Here is an 18118-nt window from a genome sequence, read left to right as displayed (position 1 = left end):
TATAATAATGATGGATTGAGGAAAACAGGGTAATAAAGGCATTTAAACATTGTCGTTTTCTGCACGTTTTCATACATACTTGACAGCGTTGTTGAAACAGGCCTCTTAATGACACCATGTATGTAGCCATTCAGATTTAATTGACATCCCCTTTAATTAAATGTTTGTTTCAAAAGTTGAGCTGTGCCTTGTATGACTTGAATTTCACCCTTAGAATTACTAGAATAAGAATAAAAATGTGCTGCTTTTGCATCCTTTTTATATCGTTTTTTCATGTTCAGTTTTAGAAAGATTTAGTCTTGAAAATGGAAGAGTCAGTTCATGTTGTCATACTTAGTCTGTATTTTTGAATCAGAGAGGTAGGTACCTTCCTACCTTGGGGAGGAATTTTGTCAGAGGTTGTTAGAAAGGGTTTTATGTGCGTGTGCACACCACCGACTGGGATGCATCTCTATAGCCAAACTGGAAAATGCTCCTGGTATAGCATATCTTACACTAACAATACAATAAAAATAAAAACTTCTTCTGGCTTGATTCATACCAATTCAGTCTGTGGGGAAAAAAAAAATCCACCACCAAGGCTGTTCTGTGGCAGCACTTGAATATCTGAGCATTGAGGTCTTGGGAGGCATCCTCTTGGGTTCTGCAGTCATTTTTCTTGCCAGTACAAGAGCATTTTTCCCCAAAGCATTTGGTAGGCAGTGGTTTCATGTTTTGTTTCATTTTAAGTTGAAGCTTTTGAGTTCAAAAGACGTTCCCTCCCCAGGTAATAAGGTATGTGTGTGTGTTCAGAAGTACACTTCAGAGTTTTTCAGCTAAACTTGCTCTAATCAGGTTTCAAAGCAATATTTGAATACAAGTAGTTAAAAGGAACTTTGGTATATTGTGGTATTAACAGTAATATTATGTAAGAAATATTGGAAGTTGATGTCATAATATTTAAGTAACTTTGTTTTAATAAAGCAGGATTGTTGAGGTATTTTCTTTCAAGGTTGTCATCTTTTCTATTCCTAGCCTAATATTTACTAGCTTTGTGACTTTTCCCTACTATTTTTACTCTTGCTTCCTCTTTCTCCCATAATTTGCACATTTGAAGAATTTGGCGTTTAGAAGAATGTAGTGGAATAACCTCACCTATCCTAGATCACTTAACTTTGGACAGCGATTTAAAAATGGTTTAATTACCATAGGCTATGAGATGGTGAATGCTGTGAGTCAAATATTCTTTGACTCAGCAATATGAGGGAGGTGTCAGTCTGCAGGGCTTAACATGCAGCCTCTCTTCAAAAATGAGTAACTATGCAACGAACCTGTAGTAATGCTTTGAAATGTGGATGTTGGGCTTAGATCTTTAAATAAAATATTTGCAGAACCTTGTGGGTCTGAGGTCATGTTTTCAGCAACTTGCTGTAATCCCCATGATTATACGAATAATCCTCATATACATATATTTATATATATGAGGCATGCCATACCTACCAGCTTTCCCTAAATGTTAAAGAGTTTTTAGCTGTTCTCAGTGACTGTAAGCAGCTCTTAACGCACAGGTATGCCGCTGTTTGTTTAGCCAAGTGGTTTGTGATTTGGCTTTGCTGTCTGAGCAGGTGCTGCTAGATAATAACGAAAGGTTTTGTAAACATGGTTTCGCTGTGTAATGAAGGGTGGCTAATGGTAGACTAAAAAAAAAAAAGGGCAAAAAGCAAAATGAAGACACTTAAATGCTAACAGAGGAAAATGTGTTAAAAGAACAGGCTTAGCAGTCACATCTTCATAATAAGCGTTTTGAATTCAATGCCTTTTTTTCTTGGTGCTTAGTTACTTTACCGTTTAATCAATGCCATTTATTAAATGTGTGAGGTCTTCAGCGTTTATATGCTGTGACGTTCACAGTTGGACAAGGTTCTGAGAAGTCACTGCAACATGTTTCTGCATTTGTTCATGTTCCTCCAGCTAACACAACTTGGATTTCATTTTTTTGGAGCAATTTATGCTGTTATTTTGGGTATGGCTTTTTTTTGTGTGTAAAAGGCATTCATTTTTTTTTTTCTAGCCTGTCTTCCAGAACAAAGAACTAGTCAGATTTTTACCGATGCCTGAAGGTTTAAGGAATGTACTTTGAAAAGCATTAACATCTATTAGTACTCTGGATACAGGAACAGAGGAATTCTGGTGCTCAGCAAACTGTTTCTCAAATTAAAGATCAAGTGGCATCAGTATTTTGGAATTCATTAGTCAGAATAATGTGGAAATGGTTATGTAGTTATCTTCTGCTGAATTTTCTGTAAGGATTTTTTTCTTAGCTTGTATATATACTTAATCTTTATTTCATTCTCTCCGATGCCAAAATACTGATTTTTTTTTTTTTCCAAGAGGAGAAAAAAAATCAAAAGTTGATTTATAGAATAGTAGCAACTACTGCGTGAGATTGATGCAAACTTTCACTAATCTGAGACAGTCCCAAAGGGGTTTGACTAGTGAGCTTATATTATTACACTGTAATTCGCATCATGAAACTGTGTGGCGATCACTGTTTGACAGAGTATAACATGCAAAGTTGTCCTTTTCCCTTTAGCCATACCCTTTCAAGGTGGCCACGCTCGTCTGTGCTCTAAGACGATACGGAGCGGTGAGGCCCTGGAACAGGTTGCCCAGAGAAGCTGTGGATGCCCCATCCCTGGAATTGTTCAAGGCCAGGCTGGATGGGGCTTTGAGCAACCTGGGGGTTGGAACCAGATGATCTTTAAGGTCCCTTCCAACCCAGACCATTCCATGATTCTATGATAATACTTGTCAAGGGGTCTCTAAGGTAGCTTCTCCACTCTTTTCCAGGGGACTTGAGATTTGAACAGGTATCTGTGGTACTTTTAAGCGACAGCACGGATGGGGTATGGGGTAGATATGTTACTGGGCTGCAGTTAGTTGTTGACTGTAAATTTCAAAGGAATACTGGAAACTCATACCAGTGATTCTTTTCCCTTATTAACCCAAGATTTTTGGGGAGGCAAATGTCTGTCTTTCATATTTCTTGTAAGTGACCAAAACAGTGTTTGAGATCAGATGTGAGCGTCCTTCTTACTTAATGATCTTAACTTGGAACATATTTGCTGCTGCACTTAAAGGTTATTGAAGATAATAGCATTTTGTACAACTTAGCAATATTTAATTATAGAATTCAGCTCCAAGTGTATGGAAAGACTGTGTTTAACTTCTTCACTCCTGGCATACGAGTATGCTTATCCCATCCCACCAGAAATAACTTGGGGGTTTTACAGTTCCATCAGTATTTTGGTTAACTGCAAAAATATGAGCACAGATAACTGTAGGTTGTTTTGAGATGTCTTTCTTTGATCAATAAAATGAAGTATGAGCAAATAAAGATTATTTCTCTCTCTTAAATTTGTACTCTGTTGTCACCCGAGCTCCTCTGAAACAAGTGGGACTGCAGCATAAGTATCGGCCGATGATCTGGCCATCGGCAGTAGCATGAGATCCCCTGTGCCTATTGCAGTGTTTGTGCTAAATGTTATATAGGTATCGTAAAGGTGTAGAGGCAGATAATGCTTGTGCTGACCTATCTACAACATGAGTGAAAGAAAGGGGAGAAAAAGGAACCATACTTAAAAATAAAGTTGCAAGACAAATTGATGCATTCCTCTTTTGATCTTTGTCACTATAGACAAGTAGCTACTTTCCATCTGTTTCTTTCATTCATTCATTTTCCTTTGCATCTTTCTTTTGCAATTCCTTTAACGCACATACACATATATTAAGTTCTGCCCTTCATTTATTCTTTTGTCATTGTTTCCATTTCACTTTCCCTGTGTTTCATTCCTGTATCTTTCTTGTTTAGACCAAGTGGAGGATCCAGCTGGCAGTAGCAGCCATGTAGGACCCTTCAGGAACCTGATGGTAAGTGCACGTGTGTACTTATACTCAGGCTTCCACCAGGTTCTGTATTCTGAGGCATTTTCCCCTTCCTGCAGGCTTCTGTTAGTTCCTGACATCTGAAACTGTAAGAAAATTAAGGGACAGACCTTGGGCTACTCACTGATGTCCTTCATACCAGACTAGTAGGTTGCATTTTTCATTGAAAATCTGCAGGAAGAAAATGATGCAAATCTTTCAGGTTTACATGGATTTCAGAAGCACTTTGAGAACTCACGGAGGAAAGTCTATCAAAAGCTATTAAATGTCTTCAAAAGTTCCTGAATGCTAGGTATGTGAAAGCTGGGTGAGCGGACCAATGAAGTATCACTTCACTATTACTCTATTCTTAAATTTTCTTCCTGGGCATCTGCTATTGAACATTCAGGGCCATGAAATGGATGCATCTGGGACAGTCATTGCCATGCTTGAGTACAAGGGATTTTTTTAACCTTTACAAAGAAAGCTGCAACCTAGAAAATGAACGAACTAAAGCTGGTGAAAGGAAAACATCAGAAATTGGTTGGTATCTTTAGTTGATGTGTGTCACAAATTGATCCAATGCATCTACAATTATGTATGTACGCAAGCAATTTTGCTTGCTATTCTGAGCAAGGGCAAGTAGGTGCTAGATGAATCTTCTCTTCAAATGTGTTTGTGCTTGAAGTCCAAGGACTTGAAACATTTCCAGCTGTGTCAGTGAGCAGGTTGCATTTTTTTTTTTAAGGAAGGAATGTGGCAAGAGAACTTGCAAATGATCTTCTTTCCATCAATGGCATAAGGAAGCATGTGACTTAAGTAACTCAATTTTGGGTACAAATTCTATTCTAGTGATTTCCCAAATCATAATTGGTTTTGAGGTACTATAAATCTTATATTTTATAAATGGATGACACTTTGGAAAACCTATGCACGCTTTAGCACTTATGAGTGGTTGTTGTTGCTTATACATACTTTACCTCACACTTTAAAGAGAATATATTTCTAATCTTGTTATAAGAAAGAATTAATTGGGTCTTGCTTTGAAGGCTTTTACAGTAACCTGTCATTATGCTGTGAAATTCAGTGCTGCTGTAGACTTAGATGTAGAATTGCCCAGTGACTTCATCTGCAATACCATCATGTGCTCTAACCATGACCAGGTTTGGCGTAGATGAGCGGGGCCTGTGGACCAATCTTTTCCTTCTTGTTTCCAGTCTCACCTGTAGAGGTGAGAGATGAATCTAGAATTTGGTCATTTAAGTCAAGATACTGATGTTGGTCTTCAAAACGATAAGCAGTCTGCAAAAAAGTTGGTAGCTTTTAAAGGGTTCCAGGAATTAAATACGTTTTGTTACGTCGATCCTAAGGTCTGTTGTGATGCATGTTTGATTCCCTAGGGATGTATTGAAATTTTACATTTAGACCTTTTAGCTAGAAATGGAACTGTTTGTTGATTGTGTTACGGTACGTTTCAAGAGCGATTTTAGGTGACTTGGCAGATATTTCTGGAAGCTTATTTGAAATCCTTCATACTCAGATCTTGGTACTACTGGTTGTAATTACAAATGTTAGACGTGGTGATAATAAAAAATTATGTTCAAATTGAACATTCAGTATCCTGTCAGGTAAAGATGCGCTTAACCTCCTTCTGCCTGTGTGAACGCTAAACTATACACTACATCTTCTGACAGCTTGCAGGTGTTTGGTATAAAGTACAATTGAATATTGTATTGTCAGATAAACCAGTGTTGGTTAATTATGGCAGGTTTAGACACAGGGATTGTTACAATATTTGAGGATATTATGAGAGAATTGCTAGTTCACTTTAGGAAGGGTGCACGTGTATTTTCCAAAGGTGACAAAAATTCATTCTGAGTGACTGTTGTCAGGTTCTCAGCCTGAAAACTATTAAATTGGAATAAGAAAACAAAAAAAAAAGGATAATTACGTACATGAAACTGAAACACACCGGCATCTGGGGAGAGCCTGTGAAATCTGAGCTCCTTGAGAGGAAATACAGATAATTATTTAGATAGACTAGAATGTTCAAATAAAAACAAGTGTTTCCTTTTAAAGCTGACCTGTCTCTGATCTGTTCTATTGGAGGGGGTTGCATACTTGGAAATTTTCACTTTGAATAGAGGAACATTTTTTAAAAGGTATTTCAGTTTCTTGGCTCAAGATGTGAAAAATATTTTTGAGGAAGAAAAGGAGGAACTTCTTGACAGGATTGTGTGTTGGAAGAGCATGCTTCTAAATAAGAAATGGATTTAGGGCTGTGATGCACACTTCTGATGAGAGGGAAGGGTCAGTGCATTAAAAAGTAGCATTTTGTGTGTTAGAGGGAGCAAAGAAAGAATTTGGATTGCTGCTTCTGAACAATTCTTGTTCCTAAGAGGTGATGTGTAGAAGTGTGACGTTTCAGGGGAGACTGGTGTCTCAACCACAGTGTTGTATGTAAAATAACCATTCTGTATGGAGAGTATGGTCTTTGCAATGAATTGAATTGGAAGACCTTGAAGTTTCATTTGTTATTACACAGTCCTTATCGTAATTTCTATATATTATAGGACTAAATCATTAAGATTAATGGAAAAAAATAGCAGTATAATTTTGTAGTGCATTGGTAAATGACGTTTTCAATGTCTTTACATCCTGCATCACTGATTAGGTCTTCGCATAACACCATTTTGCCCTAATCTTCATTGTGTTCATCATCCTCTGCGACTAATACACGCTTCTTAATTTTGCTAACAGAAAGCGTTAGCAAACTTGTTTGTGTCAGTGGATACGATGAAATACTTTACTATTATCCAGTTCCATCTAATTTGTTTTTACTGTCTCTGCCTTGTTGGTCAAGATCATGCTGCTTTTAATCTTCTCATAATGTTATTACTTCACTCCTTTCATTATAACTCTCTTCAAGTCATTATTCAGAATGCTGATAAAAATAGAGAAGCCTCTATGGGTTTCTACTTCATAAGGTCTTCCAATTAACATTAAGGATTAATAGTATATGAAGAAATTTCATATATTCCATATACTTGTATACGATACAGTAATAGCCATATGAAGGTATTGGGTAACTGTATGATGTGGGCTGGTTAACTCTGGACAATGCATTTCTGATACAGTCTATTCTTGCTTTGAAAGTGAGTAAGGTATTTTGGAGTCTTAGGTTTTTAGAAACTCATTGTTACCTTTACATTTATTTTTTTGTGGGCTCTAGAGACTTATCGCTTTATCTGAATGCTGTCCTTTTTACTGATCTGTCATTTGTATTCCTCGGGAAAATAGGGTTTCTACAGAAGTGTGTTATATTCCAAAGCTGGGTGTTTTAATTCTGCCATTCTGAAATATGAAAAATAAAAATTGTTGAACAGGAATAATAAATGTTGGGTTTTTTCTCCCCAGGAAAGAAGAAGACTCAGGAAGGTAAAAACAAGGGAAAGAAGGCAGCGGATACAAAACAGAAAAAGGCTGATTTGGATTCTACTTCTGCAGATATGAAGGATTCTAAAGAGGGTGAGTTTTCGAGTATGTTATTTTTTTAATTCTAACTGTCTTTTTGAATCAAAGGACACTTTTTGTCGTGTTTAGTGTGTTAGCATGTTGTGTCAGCATAGCAAAGTGAACGTGTTTATATTGTTTGCCCAAACTTTTTTGTTAGTAAGGAACTTGGATATCAGAAGTATGTCATTAAACATGCAACTCTGGCAACAGGAAAAGCTAATGTACTGTAAAATTTAGACATAAATCCAAACTCCTTAGAACAGAAGAGCAGAGAAAAGTCCTTATTCTAAAATAATGTCTTTGGAGCTTAGTTATATAGTCATTATTTATTGCTGTTTAACAGAGGTCAGTGTCAAGGGGAAAAAAAATACAGTATTAATGCACCGATTCACTAAGCATGCTGTTTGTCCTAAAGATTATCGGCAAAGATTGTTTATAAATTGGCGTGGCTTTTTTCACATAGTATGTATGTAAAAATGCCTGAAAGATGTTTTAAATATACAATTTTTTCTGTTTTGCAAGAATGTAAAACTTGCCACTGCTGTGTAGCCAATAATGTTTAAAGCCCTGTATCGGTATTGATTTATTTCAAGCTACTTTTCTTGAACTTCTTTTGACCCATAACTGTTCCGTTCCTTCGCTCTTTTGTCCCTTCTGCTTGCACACCGTGTGCACCACTGTTCCAGGCATCTTATGCCCCAGCTAGGGAACGGAGAGGAACTTCTTGCTCTGTACATGTAACCATTTATACACCCTTGTGTGAATTGTCAGCAAAGTTATTTTCTTCAGCAATGGATATATCTGACAGCAGCTAGGTAAGACTAGTATGCAGAGGTGTGAATAAAGAATCTGTCCACACCAATAAATGAGATGCATGCAGGCTCTGATTCAGAAGTGTAGGAAATAGCCATTCAGGCAATGGCTAATAGAAAATCTGATATAAAGAATGGAAAGTACTATGCCAGATACAAGGTACACCTTGCTATGCATTACAGTACAAATCCAGATTGTTTTATTGTTAATAATTTGGGGAAAATGGTCAAAATCCAAAATTTGCTTGACAGGCTTCCTATGTGCTTTATATATATGTATTGCAGTACTTTCCTGACACTTACTTGCTGTAAGAAAAGTCAGTGAAAGTTTTTTGGAGGTTTCTTGAAATGTTCTGGTACTCTTCAGGCTGGTTTGGGTTTCTTGGCCACAATGTTCAATCCAGAGATTCTCTGTTAAGTATAGGCAGTTGCTTATGTTTTGCTGAAGTTCCAGAAAGGAAATTTCTGAATACAGTACTGAATCAAAAAAGTGAGAAGTAGTGGTATTGTGTTGGGCCATAAACGATGGATATGTTGTGCTAGAGGAAAAGGTAGAAGAAAGGTGTAGCGTACTTTGACGTGTTTGGTAAAAACGTCTCATACTTATCTTTTCATACTTCGTGTATCAGGTCATAAAGAGGAAGATGAAATGCCTTCTGTTTCTGCCGTGCTGTCCCTGGAACAAACAGCTGTGATTCAGGAAATGGTAAATCAAGATGTGCGTCCAAAGCTGATGATCCCCAGTCCTACCAGTGAACCACAAATGGTAACTGAAGACAAACAAGGAGAAGCAATAAACTGTGCATCAGATGATTTAGATGATGATGAAGACGAGGATGATGAAGAGGAGGAAGATGAAGAGGAGATAGAAGATACCAATATGCCTAAAGAAAATGCTGAAATGCCTTTGATATGTGAAGAAAAGTTAGACTCTATGGAAGAGCAAAAGAGTACGTCAGAAGAATCTCCAGAAAGCTCCCCAAAGAAGAAACTTGTTGTGAAAATTCCAAAAGCGAGAGGTGAATCAAATGGTGAAGTTCAGGAAACATTCATGTTTCCCTGTCAGCATTGTGAGAGGAAGTTTACAACAAAGCAAGGACTTGAACGCCACATGCACATCCATATATCTACTGTTAACCATGCTTTCAAGTGTCGATATTGTGGGAAAGCCTTTGGTACTCAAATTAACAGGCGAAGACATGAGCGACGCCATGAGGCAGGGCCAAAACGGAAACCGTTCTTAACACTAACGTCATCACAACACTTGGATAATGTTGCCGATAACCAAGTAATTGTGGATGATGGTCTTAAAGATGACCTGAATGTTTCCAGTCTTGTGCAAGAGTCTGTTGTCTTGGATTCTGAGAAAGTTTCCCAGGAAATGTCAAACTCCGCTTTTGCTGAGGAAAATAAGGAGCCCAAAGAATTGCATCCGTGCAAATACTGCAAAAAGGTTTTTGGAACTCACACCAACATGCGGAGGCATCAGCGTAGGGTTCATGAGCGTCATCTTATTCCCAAAGGTGTCAGAAGAAAAGGCTTCTTTACTGAAGAGCCACCGCTTCAGACAGAGCAGGCCCCACCAGTCCAGAGTGTATATATAGCAAGTACAGAAATAGAAGAGGAAGGTGAAGTAGATGATGTCTATATTATGGATATTTCCAGCAATATCTCTGAAAATTTAAATTATTACATTGATGGTAAAATTCAGTCCAACAGCAGCACTAGCAATTGTGATGTGATTCAGATGGAGTCCAACTCTGCAGACTTATATGGACTAAATTGTATAATCAGTCCAGTCACGGTGGAAATTTCCTCAAATGTAAAGGTTACACAAACACATGTGAATGAACCTCCTAAGGAACCCTCTAACAGTGGGAGCAATGAATCCAAAAAGAGGAGAACTGCCAGCCCTCCTCTTGTACCAAAAATAAAAACTGAAGTAGACCCAGAACCTATAACTCCTACTAGCTCTTTAAATCTTCCTCTTAGCATTTCAACAGAAAGCTTACCTTTTCATAAAGAAAAAGGTGTTTATTTGTCATCAAAATTAAAACAGCTTCTTCAGACACAGGACAGTAAGAAGATAACTCCGTCAAGTGAAATCCCTAAACTAGGACCTTCTGTTACATCATCACCTATTTTGCCTCCAGTATCCAGTAGATTTAAAAGAAGGACCAGCTCTCCTCCCAGTTCGCCACAGCACAGTCCAGTACTTCGAGACTTTGTCAAATCAGGTGAGGGAAAAACTGTGTGGACTGATAATATTCGGAGTTCAAAAATGCCAAAGTTAGAAAGCCACAGCAACTCACCTGCTTGGAGCTTGACTGGAAGGGAGGAAAAAGAGACCTTGAGCCCTCTTTGCTTTGAAGACTATAAAATATCAAAAGACTGGACAGCAGCTCCGACTTTTGGCAATGTGTGCAACCAGCAGCCACTGGATTTATCTAGTGGTGTGAAACAAAGGTCTGATGTCAAAAATAAGAATCAGGTTCCCTGGGAATCTGTTTTAGATTTAAGTGTGCATAAGAAGCCTTGCAGTGATGCTGAAATAAGGGAATATAAAGAAAATTCCATACAGCCAACCTGCAGTGGTGTTAAAAAGAAGAAACCAACCACTTGCATGTTGCAGAAGGTTCTGCTGAATGAGTATAATGGAACAGATGCAGCCACAGACAGCACACTCGGCGTAAACAGGAGCGCAAGCCCAAGCAAATCCCTGGAGCCTCAGGCGGAACCTGACGTGGATCCCAGCCTATCCGCATCGTCTTCTGTTGACACTCAGCCCCTCAGTTCCTCTGTTTCCCCTGTGCCACAGACGTCTGCTGTACCTTCCATGTGCCAGCTGCCTCCTTTGTTAACACCAACCAACCCTCCTTCCCCACCGCCCTGCCCGCCTGTGTTAACCGTGGCTACGTCCCCTCCTCCCCTTCTTCCAACAATGCCGTTGGCAATTCCAGATGTGTCTGCCAGTGCCACTAACACTTCTTCTTGTCCATCGCCACTTTCGAACACTACTACCCAGTCCCCACTACCAGTTCTTTCACCTACGGTTTCTCCTTCTCCATCTCCTGTTCCTTCTGTCGAACCCCTTATTTCTGCTGCTTCACCTGGTCCTCCAACACTGTCTTCCTCGTCTTCCTCCTCCTCTTCCTCCTCTTTCTCCTCCTCTTCGTCTTCATCATCTCCATCTCCACCTCCTCTTTCTGTAGTTTCTTCTGTTGTCTCCTCTGCTGATAATCTTGAAAATACTCTCCCAATAATAAAACAGGAAGAAGCTGAACATGAACAGCAGAAAGCAAGAGAAGACCCTCGTACTTCAAGTGAATCAGGAGTAGTGCAGGAAACGTTCAATAAAAGCTTTGTGTGCAATGTCTGTGAATCACCTTTTCTTTCTATTAAAGACCTAACGAAGCATTTATCCATTCATGCTGAAGAGTGGCCCTTCAAATGTGAATTCTGTGTACAGCTTTTTAGGGATAAAACAGACTTGTCGGAACATCGCTTTCTGCTTCATGGAGTAGGAAATATCTTTGTTTGCTCGGTCTGTAAAAAGGAATTTGCTTTTTTGTGCAATTTGCAACAGCATCAGCGGGATCTCCATCCAGACAAAGAGTGCACACATCATGAGTTTGAAAGCGGGACTTTGAGACCCCAGAATTTTACTGACCCCAGTAAGGCGAACATGGAGCACATGCAGAGCCTGCCAGAAGACTCTTTGGAACCTTCTAAAGAGGAGGAAGATGAAGATCTAAATGATTCCTCTGAAGAGCTTTATACTACTATAAAAATAATGGCTTCTGGAGTAAAATCTAAAGATCCAGATGTTCGTATGGGCCTCAATCAACACTACCCAAGCTTTAAACCACCTCCATTTCAGTATCACCATCGTAATCCTATGGGTATTGGAGTTACTGCAACAAACTTCACTACCCACAATATTCCACAGACTTTTACTACTGCCATTCGATGCACAAAATGTGGGAAAAGTGTTGATAACATGCCTGAGTTACACAAACACATATTGGCCTGTGCATCTGCCAGTGACAAAAAGAGATACACGCCTAAAAAAAATCCAGTACCACTGAAACAGACAGTGCAGCCTAAGAATGGCATGGTGGTTATAGCTGGCCCCGGAAAGAATGCCTTCAGACGAATGGGTCAGCCTAAAAGACTTAATTTCAACGTTGAGATTAGCAAAATGTCCTCGAATAAACTAAAAATAAGTGCATTGAAAAAGAAAAACCAGCTTGTCCAGAAAGCTATCTTGCAGAAAAAGAAATCTGCCCAGCAGAAGGCAGAATTGAAAAATAGTCCATCCGAGCCAGACTCTCACATCTGCCCCTACTGCAGTAGAGAGTTTACTTATATTGGAAGTTTGAATAAACACGCATCATACAGCTGTCCCAAAAAACCCATCTCTCCCTCCTCTAAAAAGAATTTTTCAAAAAAAAGTGCAAGTTCTTCTTCACCTGTCAGCAGTGAAAAAGGCAGCAACCAGCGTAGGCGAACAGCAGATGCGGAAATCAAAATGCAAAGCATGCAGCCTCACTTGGGCAAGACAAGAGCGCGAACCTCAGGACCTGCGCAAACCCAACTTCCCTCTTCATCCTTCAAGTCGAAACAAAATGTTAAATTTGTACCTTCCATTCGATCTAAAAAGCCAAATTCATCTTCGTCATTGAGGAACTCTAGTCCTGTAAGAGTGTCCAAAATGTCCCATGTTGATGGGAAAAAAACTAAGGTGGTCGCTAAGAACAATTCCGCTGGAATCTCAAGCAAAGCATCCCGGAAATTGCACATGAGAATACAAAGGAATAATAAAGCTGTTTTGCCAAGTAAGTCTGCTGTGGCAAGTAAGAAAAAGGCAGACAGATTCACTGTAAAATCTAGAGAGAGGATCGGAGGACCTATTACACGAAGCCTACAGCAGGCGGCAAATGCAGAGGCAGCAGAAAACAAAAGAGATGAAAGCAGTACAAAGCAAGAACTAAAAGATTTCAGGTAAGCATTTAATTTGAAGTTGAAACAACACAGGAACACGTTGCTTGCAGTTTTGCCAATTTTCTTGGTCTCTTTTTGAGTTTCTCATACTTAAATAAAAAAAAAAAAACCAAACGGTTGCGTTTCCTAAAACATGGTTAAGTAGCTCAGCCATGCTGAGGTATGATGTACATACTTGATGCATTTTGTCATGTTGTCATGAAATAATACATAGTTTGTATAGAGAATGTCTTTAATTATAAACTGAATTGAAAACTCTGGAAAAAAATGTCAGTGCCTGAGTGCAAATAAACTTAATGTCATTGAACTTAATGTAATTGGAGACGACGACCTTGTATTTGATATCTAACATGTACGGTGGCCCAGAATCATTCTAGGTTTAGTTTATGGCAGTTTGCTAAGCTAAAATTCGTGAGTGCGTTTTTTACTCACTAAAATAACTTGCATTGTTGGTTTTTAATAAAAAGCATTCTCTGCATATCATATTTAAAAAAAAAAAAAAACAAAACAACAAACCATGACCAAATACTTCAAAAATGTATGTGCATACTAATTGGTCAGATCATTAAATACTTAATATAAGGGAAATAGATGTGTAAGAAAAGTTACATGAACATGTGAATTTGTTAGAAGTATCATGCTCTTATGTTTCAGTATAAAAAAAAATTATAGTTAAAGTTCTATTTCTTTTTGAAAAGTATTTTAATCACAAGAAAGGGTAATACTTCAATAAATAAATAAAACCTTAACCTATGTGCCTGAGTCCCGACTTACGTCTTCGTGTAGTCTCTCAAATCAATAGGATATTTTGCAAAAAGTTTATAACTTTTGTTAGCGTGCTTGGAAACGGGTATCTGATTTGCTGAGTAACTTTCACAAAGCTCACTGGTAATTAAGAGTTCTTTGGGGTTTGGTAATTGCAGTGCATGGCTGTGATTAACAGCAGATTTATGGCTGAAGGTAGTACTTTTTTATCAAAGTAATTGATAGCGGAGGAGGGGGAGGAACTGGCAGCCTCCTTCAGAACAAGCGTCCCCTAGCAGAATTTGTCAAGGAGTGTCAAAAGCCAAACTGTTTGCAGCTTGTGTGTCTTATGGTGAAGACCTCTTAGGTGAAAATTTTGAGGAAATACTTTGTAACGGTTCGATATAACAGAATTATTTCAAAGTGCTAGAGGGGCATTTGACTTAAAATAGTCAATAGCCAAATAAGGATGTGTTGAAGGAGAAAAATGTTACTGGAATTTGGAGACTAATGGGGTAAAAAAATGCCTTTAAGGAACAAGAACTGTCTGCTGGGTCTGTTCTCTTGGGACATAAACATCTTCATGTTACTTAATTCTCATCAGCTGCTCTCTTAGTGTTATGTGTGAAACTGTATTTTATATGATGCCAGAACAGATCAGTAGAATTTGAAGCCAGAACGACGCATGTTTCTATCTAAATTAATCATTTGACCTTAAGCAAAATAACCGAATACTTGGAAATCTGTGCATATGGAAATTGTTTAACAGTATTTGGGGTAAATAACACTTTACCTAGGCAAGATTTCCTTGACTGTCTCAAATACTGTTAGTTTACTTCGGCAGCTTGCAGTCTTTACTGGTTTAATGAATAGTTATGCTAGAAGAATTCTTGCTTTTTGTTCCTGAAATAATGTTCATAAATATAGATTGTCTAGTCAACCTTTTTTTAATATCAAGTATATAGTATGAAGAATTTTTTTGCCTTCATACACTAATGTCAGCACAGGCTAACTTATGATTCTACTCTGTAGGCACCGTTGGGTTTTGTTTGTTTTGGTTTTGGTTTTTTTTTTTCCTCCCCAGGAAATCTTAGTTCTTAATAGTTTTTCAAGACTTGCTTCATGTAATAGTTGTCTCTAAATTTGTTTTTCACCTTTCAGTTTTTCTGTGTAAACATACTCCGTTCACAAATAGTTTGTTTTGTCATTTATCTTCAGTTTTTGTTTTTTATTTTCTAGGAATCTCCTGTAAAAACAAACCAAACAAAAAAAATCCCTTAATGACATGGTAGAGCTGTTGCATGCTCAACTTAGGATAAGCACTACGACAATGGATGTGAAATCCACCAAGCTTGCGAAACCAGCTGAAGCTGACTCACAATCATTAAATTGCCTGCAGGCTTCTTGCTAATATTCAGTGCCAGGCATAGACTTTCTTATTTCATGCTTGACACACATGCTGGGCTACAGGATGATTCAGATAAGAGAGAAGGGTACTATTAGAAACAAAACCCACGTGAAACCGTCAAAAGAAGGAGTGGGATTAACTAAACCAAATCCTTTGCTCTCGGTGTTTGCTTAGCTCCTGGTTTTGTCCGTACCTTCATGAATGGCGTACAGGCAGATCAGTTGTATACTTGGCAAAGCAGGTTCCTTAGTTTTGTCACTAATTCAGTGTAGATTCAGGGACAACAAATGTTGCTGCACTCAAAGTATTTTTGTCACGTATTAAGTCTCTTAAAGCCTTTTGTCTAAAGGAATCGGTAGAGGCCAACCTAGCACGACAGACCTTCCTTTTCTTCCCACCTTCTCCTCGCTTTCTGAGTCTTTTAGATGTCCAGCATACAATGGGAAAAAATCTGATTTGGATGTTTTATGGATTTTCCAAATTCCTATTTATACACGCAAATGAAACTTTATATAGCAATGAAATACTGATATCAATTTCTAAATACCATATATATAATGAATGCAGTGTATCTTTTTATCGATAAGAAGGCTAGACCAGGACTACATACCTGTATATTTTGAAAGGTAAATATATAATTACTCTAAAAGGTCGTACACCTCTAATAACTTAAGACAACAAATTGGTCTGTTGTTGGTAACAGCTTTTTATGGAAATGCAGTTTGTCATGTGTTCATATAGCTTTCAAGATTAATGACAGAATTGATGGAAAGTGACTAGTTTCTTTATACAGCCACCCCTTTTATTTTTTTGTTCTTGACTTAAAAAGTAATCTACCTCTTAAAATTTGTAGTTTAATACTTGTTTGGTGAATTTGTGCCACTTTAACTTTCACTTTCACTATCATTCCCATTTTGTTACATTTCTGTTATGGGGACTTTATGTTGAAATATTGTATAAAGCATTTGTAGCAAGTTTAAAAAAATAAAATATTTAAAATTATTTAAATTGTTTTGGACACTTCAATTGTACTATATGTGATTTACATTTTACATTAATTTTATTTTGTTTTCATTTTGGGTTGTTAATCTTGGAGCATGTTCCTGTATTAAAGTTTGCTGTTAGTTATGTTGTTTCTTCTATTGGAGAGTGATATAAAGACTATTCTAATGAAAACATTAAAAATTACAACTTGACATAAAAGTGGGGTTGTCATTGCTTTTGACCATTGTAGCCTTGCTGAAGATACTGCAAATGCAGGTAAGCAACCGAAGAGGGATTTTTCTCCTCCAGCGTGCAGTACATCATGTAAGTTGCAGATGTATTCAAGAGTCTCTGTGGTGTTGCAAGCGCTTAATGACCAACTAGATGGAACTATCATGACACGTTTTATATAACTGTAACCAATAAAGTAAGCTTTTTAAAAACTTGTGGGAAACTTGCCTTTTGTATGGAAACCAGATGTACCAGGAAAAACAAAACAATGTACATCTAGAAGGAATTAAGTGTGCTTGCATCCTTTAGTTGTCTACACCCAGTTCACTGAAGCAAATCTATTAAGATTTATTAAATTTTGACATTTCTGAGTTAGTCTTAGATTTTTGTTTTTTAATTGTGGACACAGTTAATAAATTTAAACTACTTTTAATTAAAATTACACACACCATTTCAACTTTTTGTGATATTATAATGTTTTACTTCTATATGCTTTAAACTTGTGAAATGGTTGAAGTTAAAAAAACACGTGTAAAGAGTTTTGGCTCCGAGAATTGTGGAATGTTGCATTCCACCGCCGAGATGTGCATTCTACCTCCTGCAGCGGAGCTGGAAGCATCTGTGTCCATGTTAGTGTGGCAGGTGGATGGAATATTGTAACATCGTTAAGACTAACAGTACTACAGTAGCCGATTTCTTAGCATATTCACTACTAATCCCAGTAGTAAGTTAATATTTTATGTAGTTGTCTATTCAAATTAATACTTTGGTTTGAGTAAGATTCTTGGGCAAGAGCTCCCTGTTTTTCTCATGTGGTACGTCATTCCTTGAACACGTTATCCCTGAATTTTAAGTGATAGGGAAGATCTGGTAGAAGGATGCAGAAGCTCTAACGCTGTTCACGGAGTGTTCTTGCAGGCACCTCTGCATGGTGATAACGCACACTGCGGTTTGGTAGTTGTGCCAGGATTAAAGAGGTGAATTCTTAGTCTAGCTTACAGCAGCAATTACATCAGTTAGGTGGTAGGACAGCCACAGCGAAGGTTTTTAGTATTGATTAGGTTTTACTATATTTACCGAAGTGAAAACATTTTGTTTTGCATACCCATAGTTGTATTTGGATATTTTATAGGCATTAGGAAACACAAAAAAAAGGTAAAAACTCTCCCATAGTTTTGAAGTTCCTGGGGGTGGGACATAAACTTATCCTTAACTAATCATTTCACGTCTTTCTTCAGTTACCGACACGTGAAATACCGGTTAGCGTTTGGTCTTATTGCAGTCTTGGTATTTGGATCACCTTGTAAGGATTTAGTAGAGATGCCTAGCATGAACTGATCATAAATAAACCAGCTTCCTTCCCTCATTCCTTAATATTATGGCAGAAATCCTGTTGCCGTTGTCTTTACTGTTTCTCTGCTGTGATATTAAATCCTGTTGTGTCCCAAGGATGTTGCCACCCTGAGATGTTCACGCATGGTCGTACACACCAGTTCTCAAGTGCAGTGCTGTATGA

General features: G+C 37.9%; 1 protein-coding gene across 7 annotated transcripts in view; it reads left to right on the top strand.

Annotated features, from left to right (window-relative positions):
• The window catches only part of PRDM2 (PR/SET domain 2), a 75084-nt gene that overhangs the window by 43726 nt on the left and 13240 nt on the right, over positions 1–18118 (top strand). For 4 of the 7 annotated variants that reach the window (XM_087755253.1, XM_087755252.1, XM_087755258.1 and 1 more), the window contains 2 exons: positions 7321–7431; positions 8861–13235. In XM_087755253.1, coding sequence (XP_087611379.1) covers positions 7321–7431; positions 8861–13235 — 4486 coding nt within the window. Of the gene's footprint in view, positions 1–3866; positions 3910–3984; positions 4217–7320; positions 7432–8860; positions 13236–15218; positions 16992–18118 lie in introns of those variants that run through there. The other 3 variants (XM_087755254.1, XM_087755257.1, XM_087755256.1) reach the window with 3 other exon arrangements.

The sequence above is a fragment of the Nipponia nippon genome, unplaced genomic scaffold (genome assembly GCF_047370975.1).
Source record: "Nipponia nippon isolate SJK-2023a ecotype South Korea unplaced genomic scaffold, ASM4737097v1 scaffold_19, whole genome shotgun sequence".
In the NCBI taxonomy this organism is placed as follows: Eukaryota; Metazoa; Chordata; class Aves; order Pelecaniformes; family Threskiornithidae; genus Nipponia; species Nipponia nippon.
The sequence above is the reverse complement of the archived record's forward strand: the minus strand, read 5'-3'. Positions and strand labels throughout refer to the sequence as shown.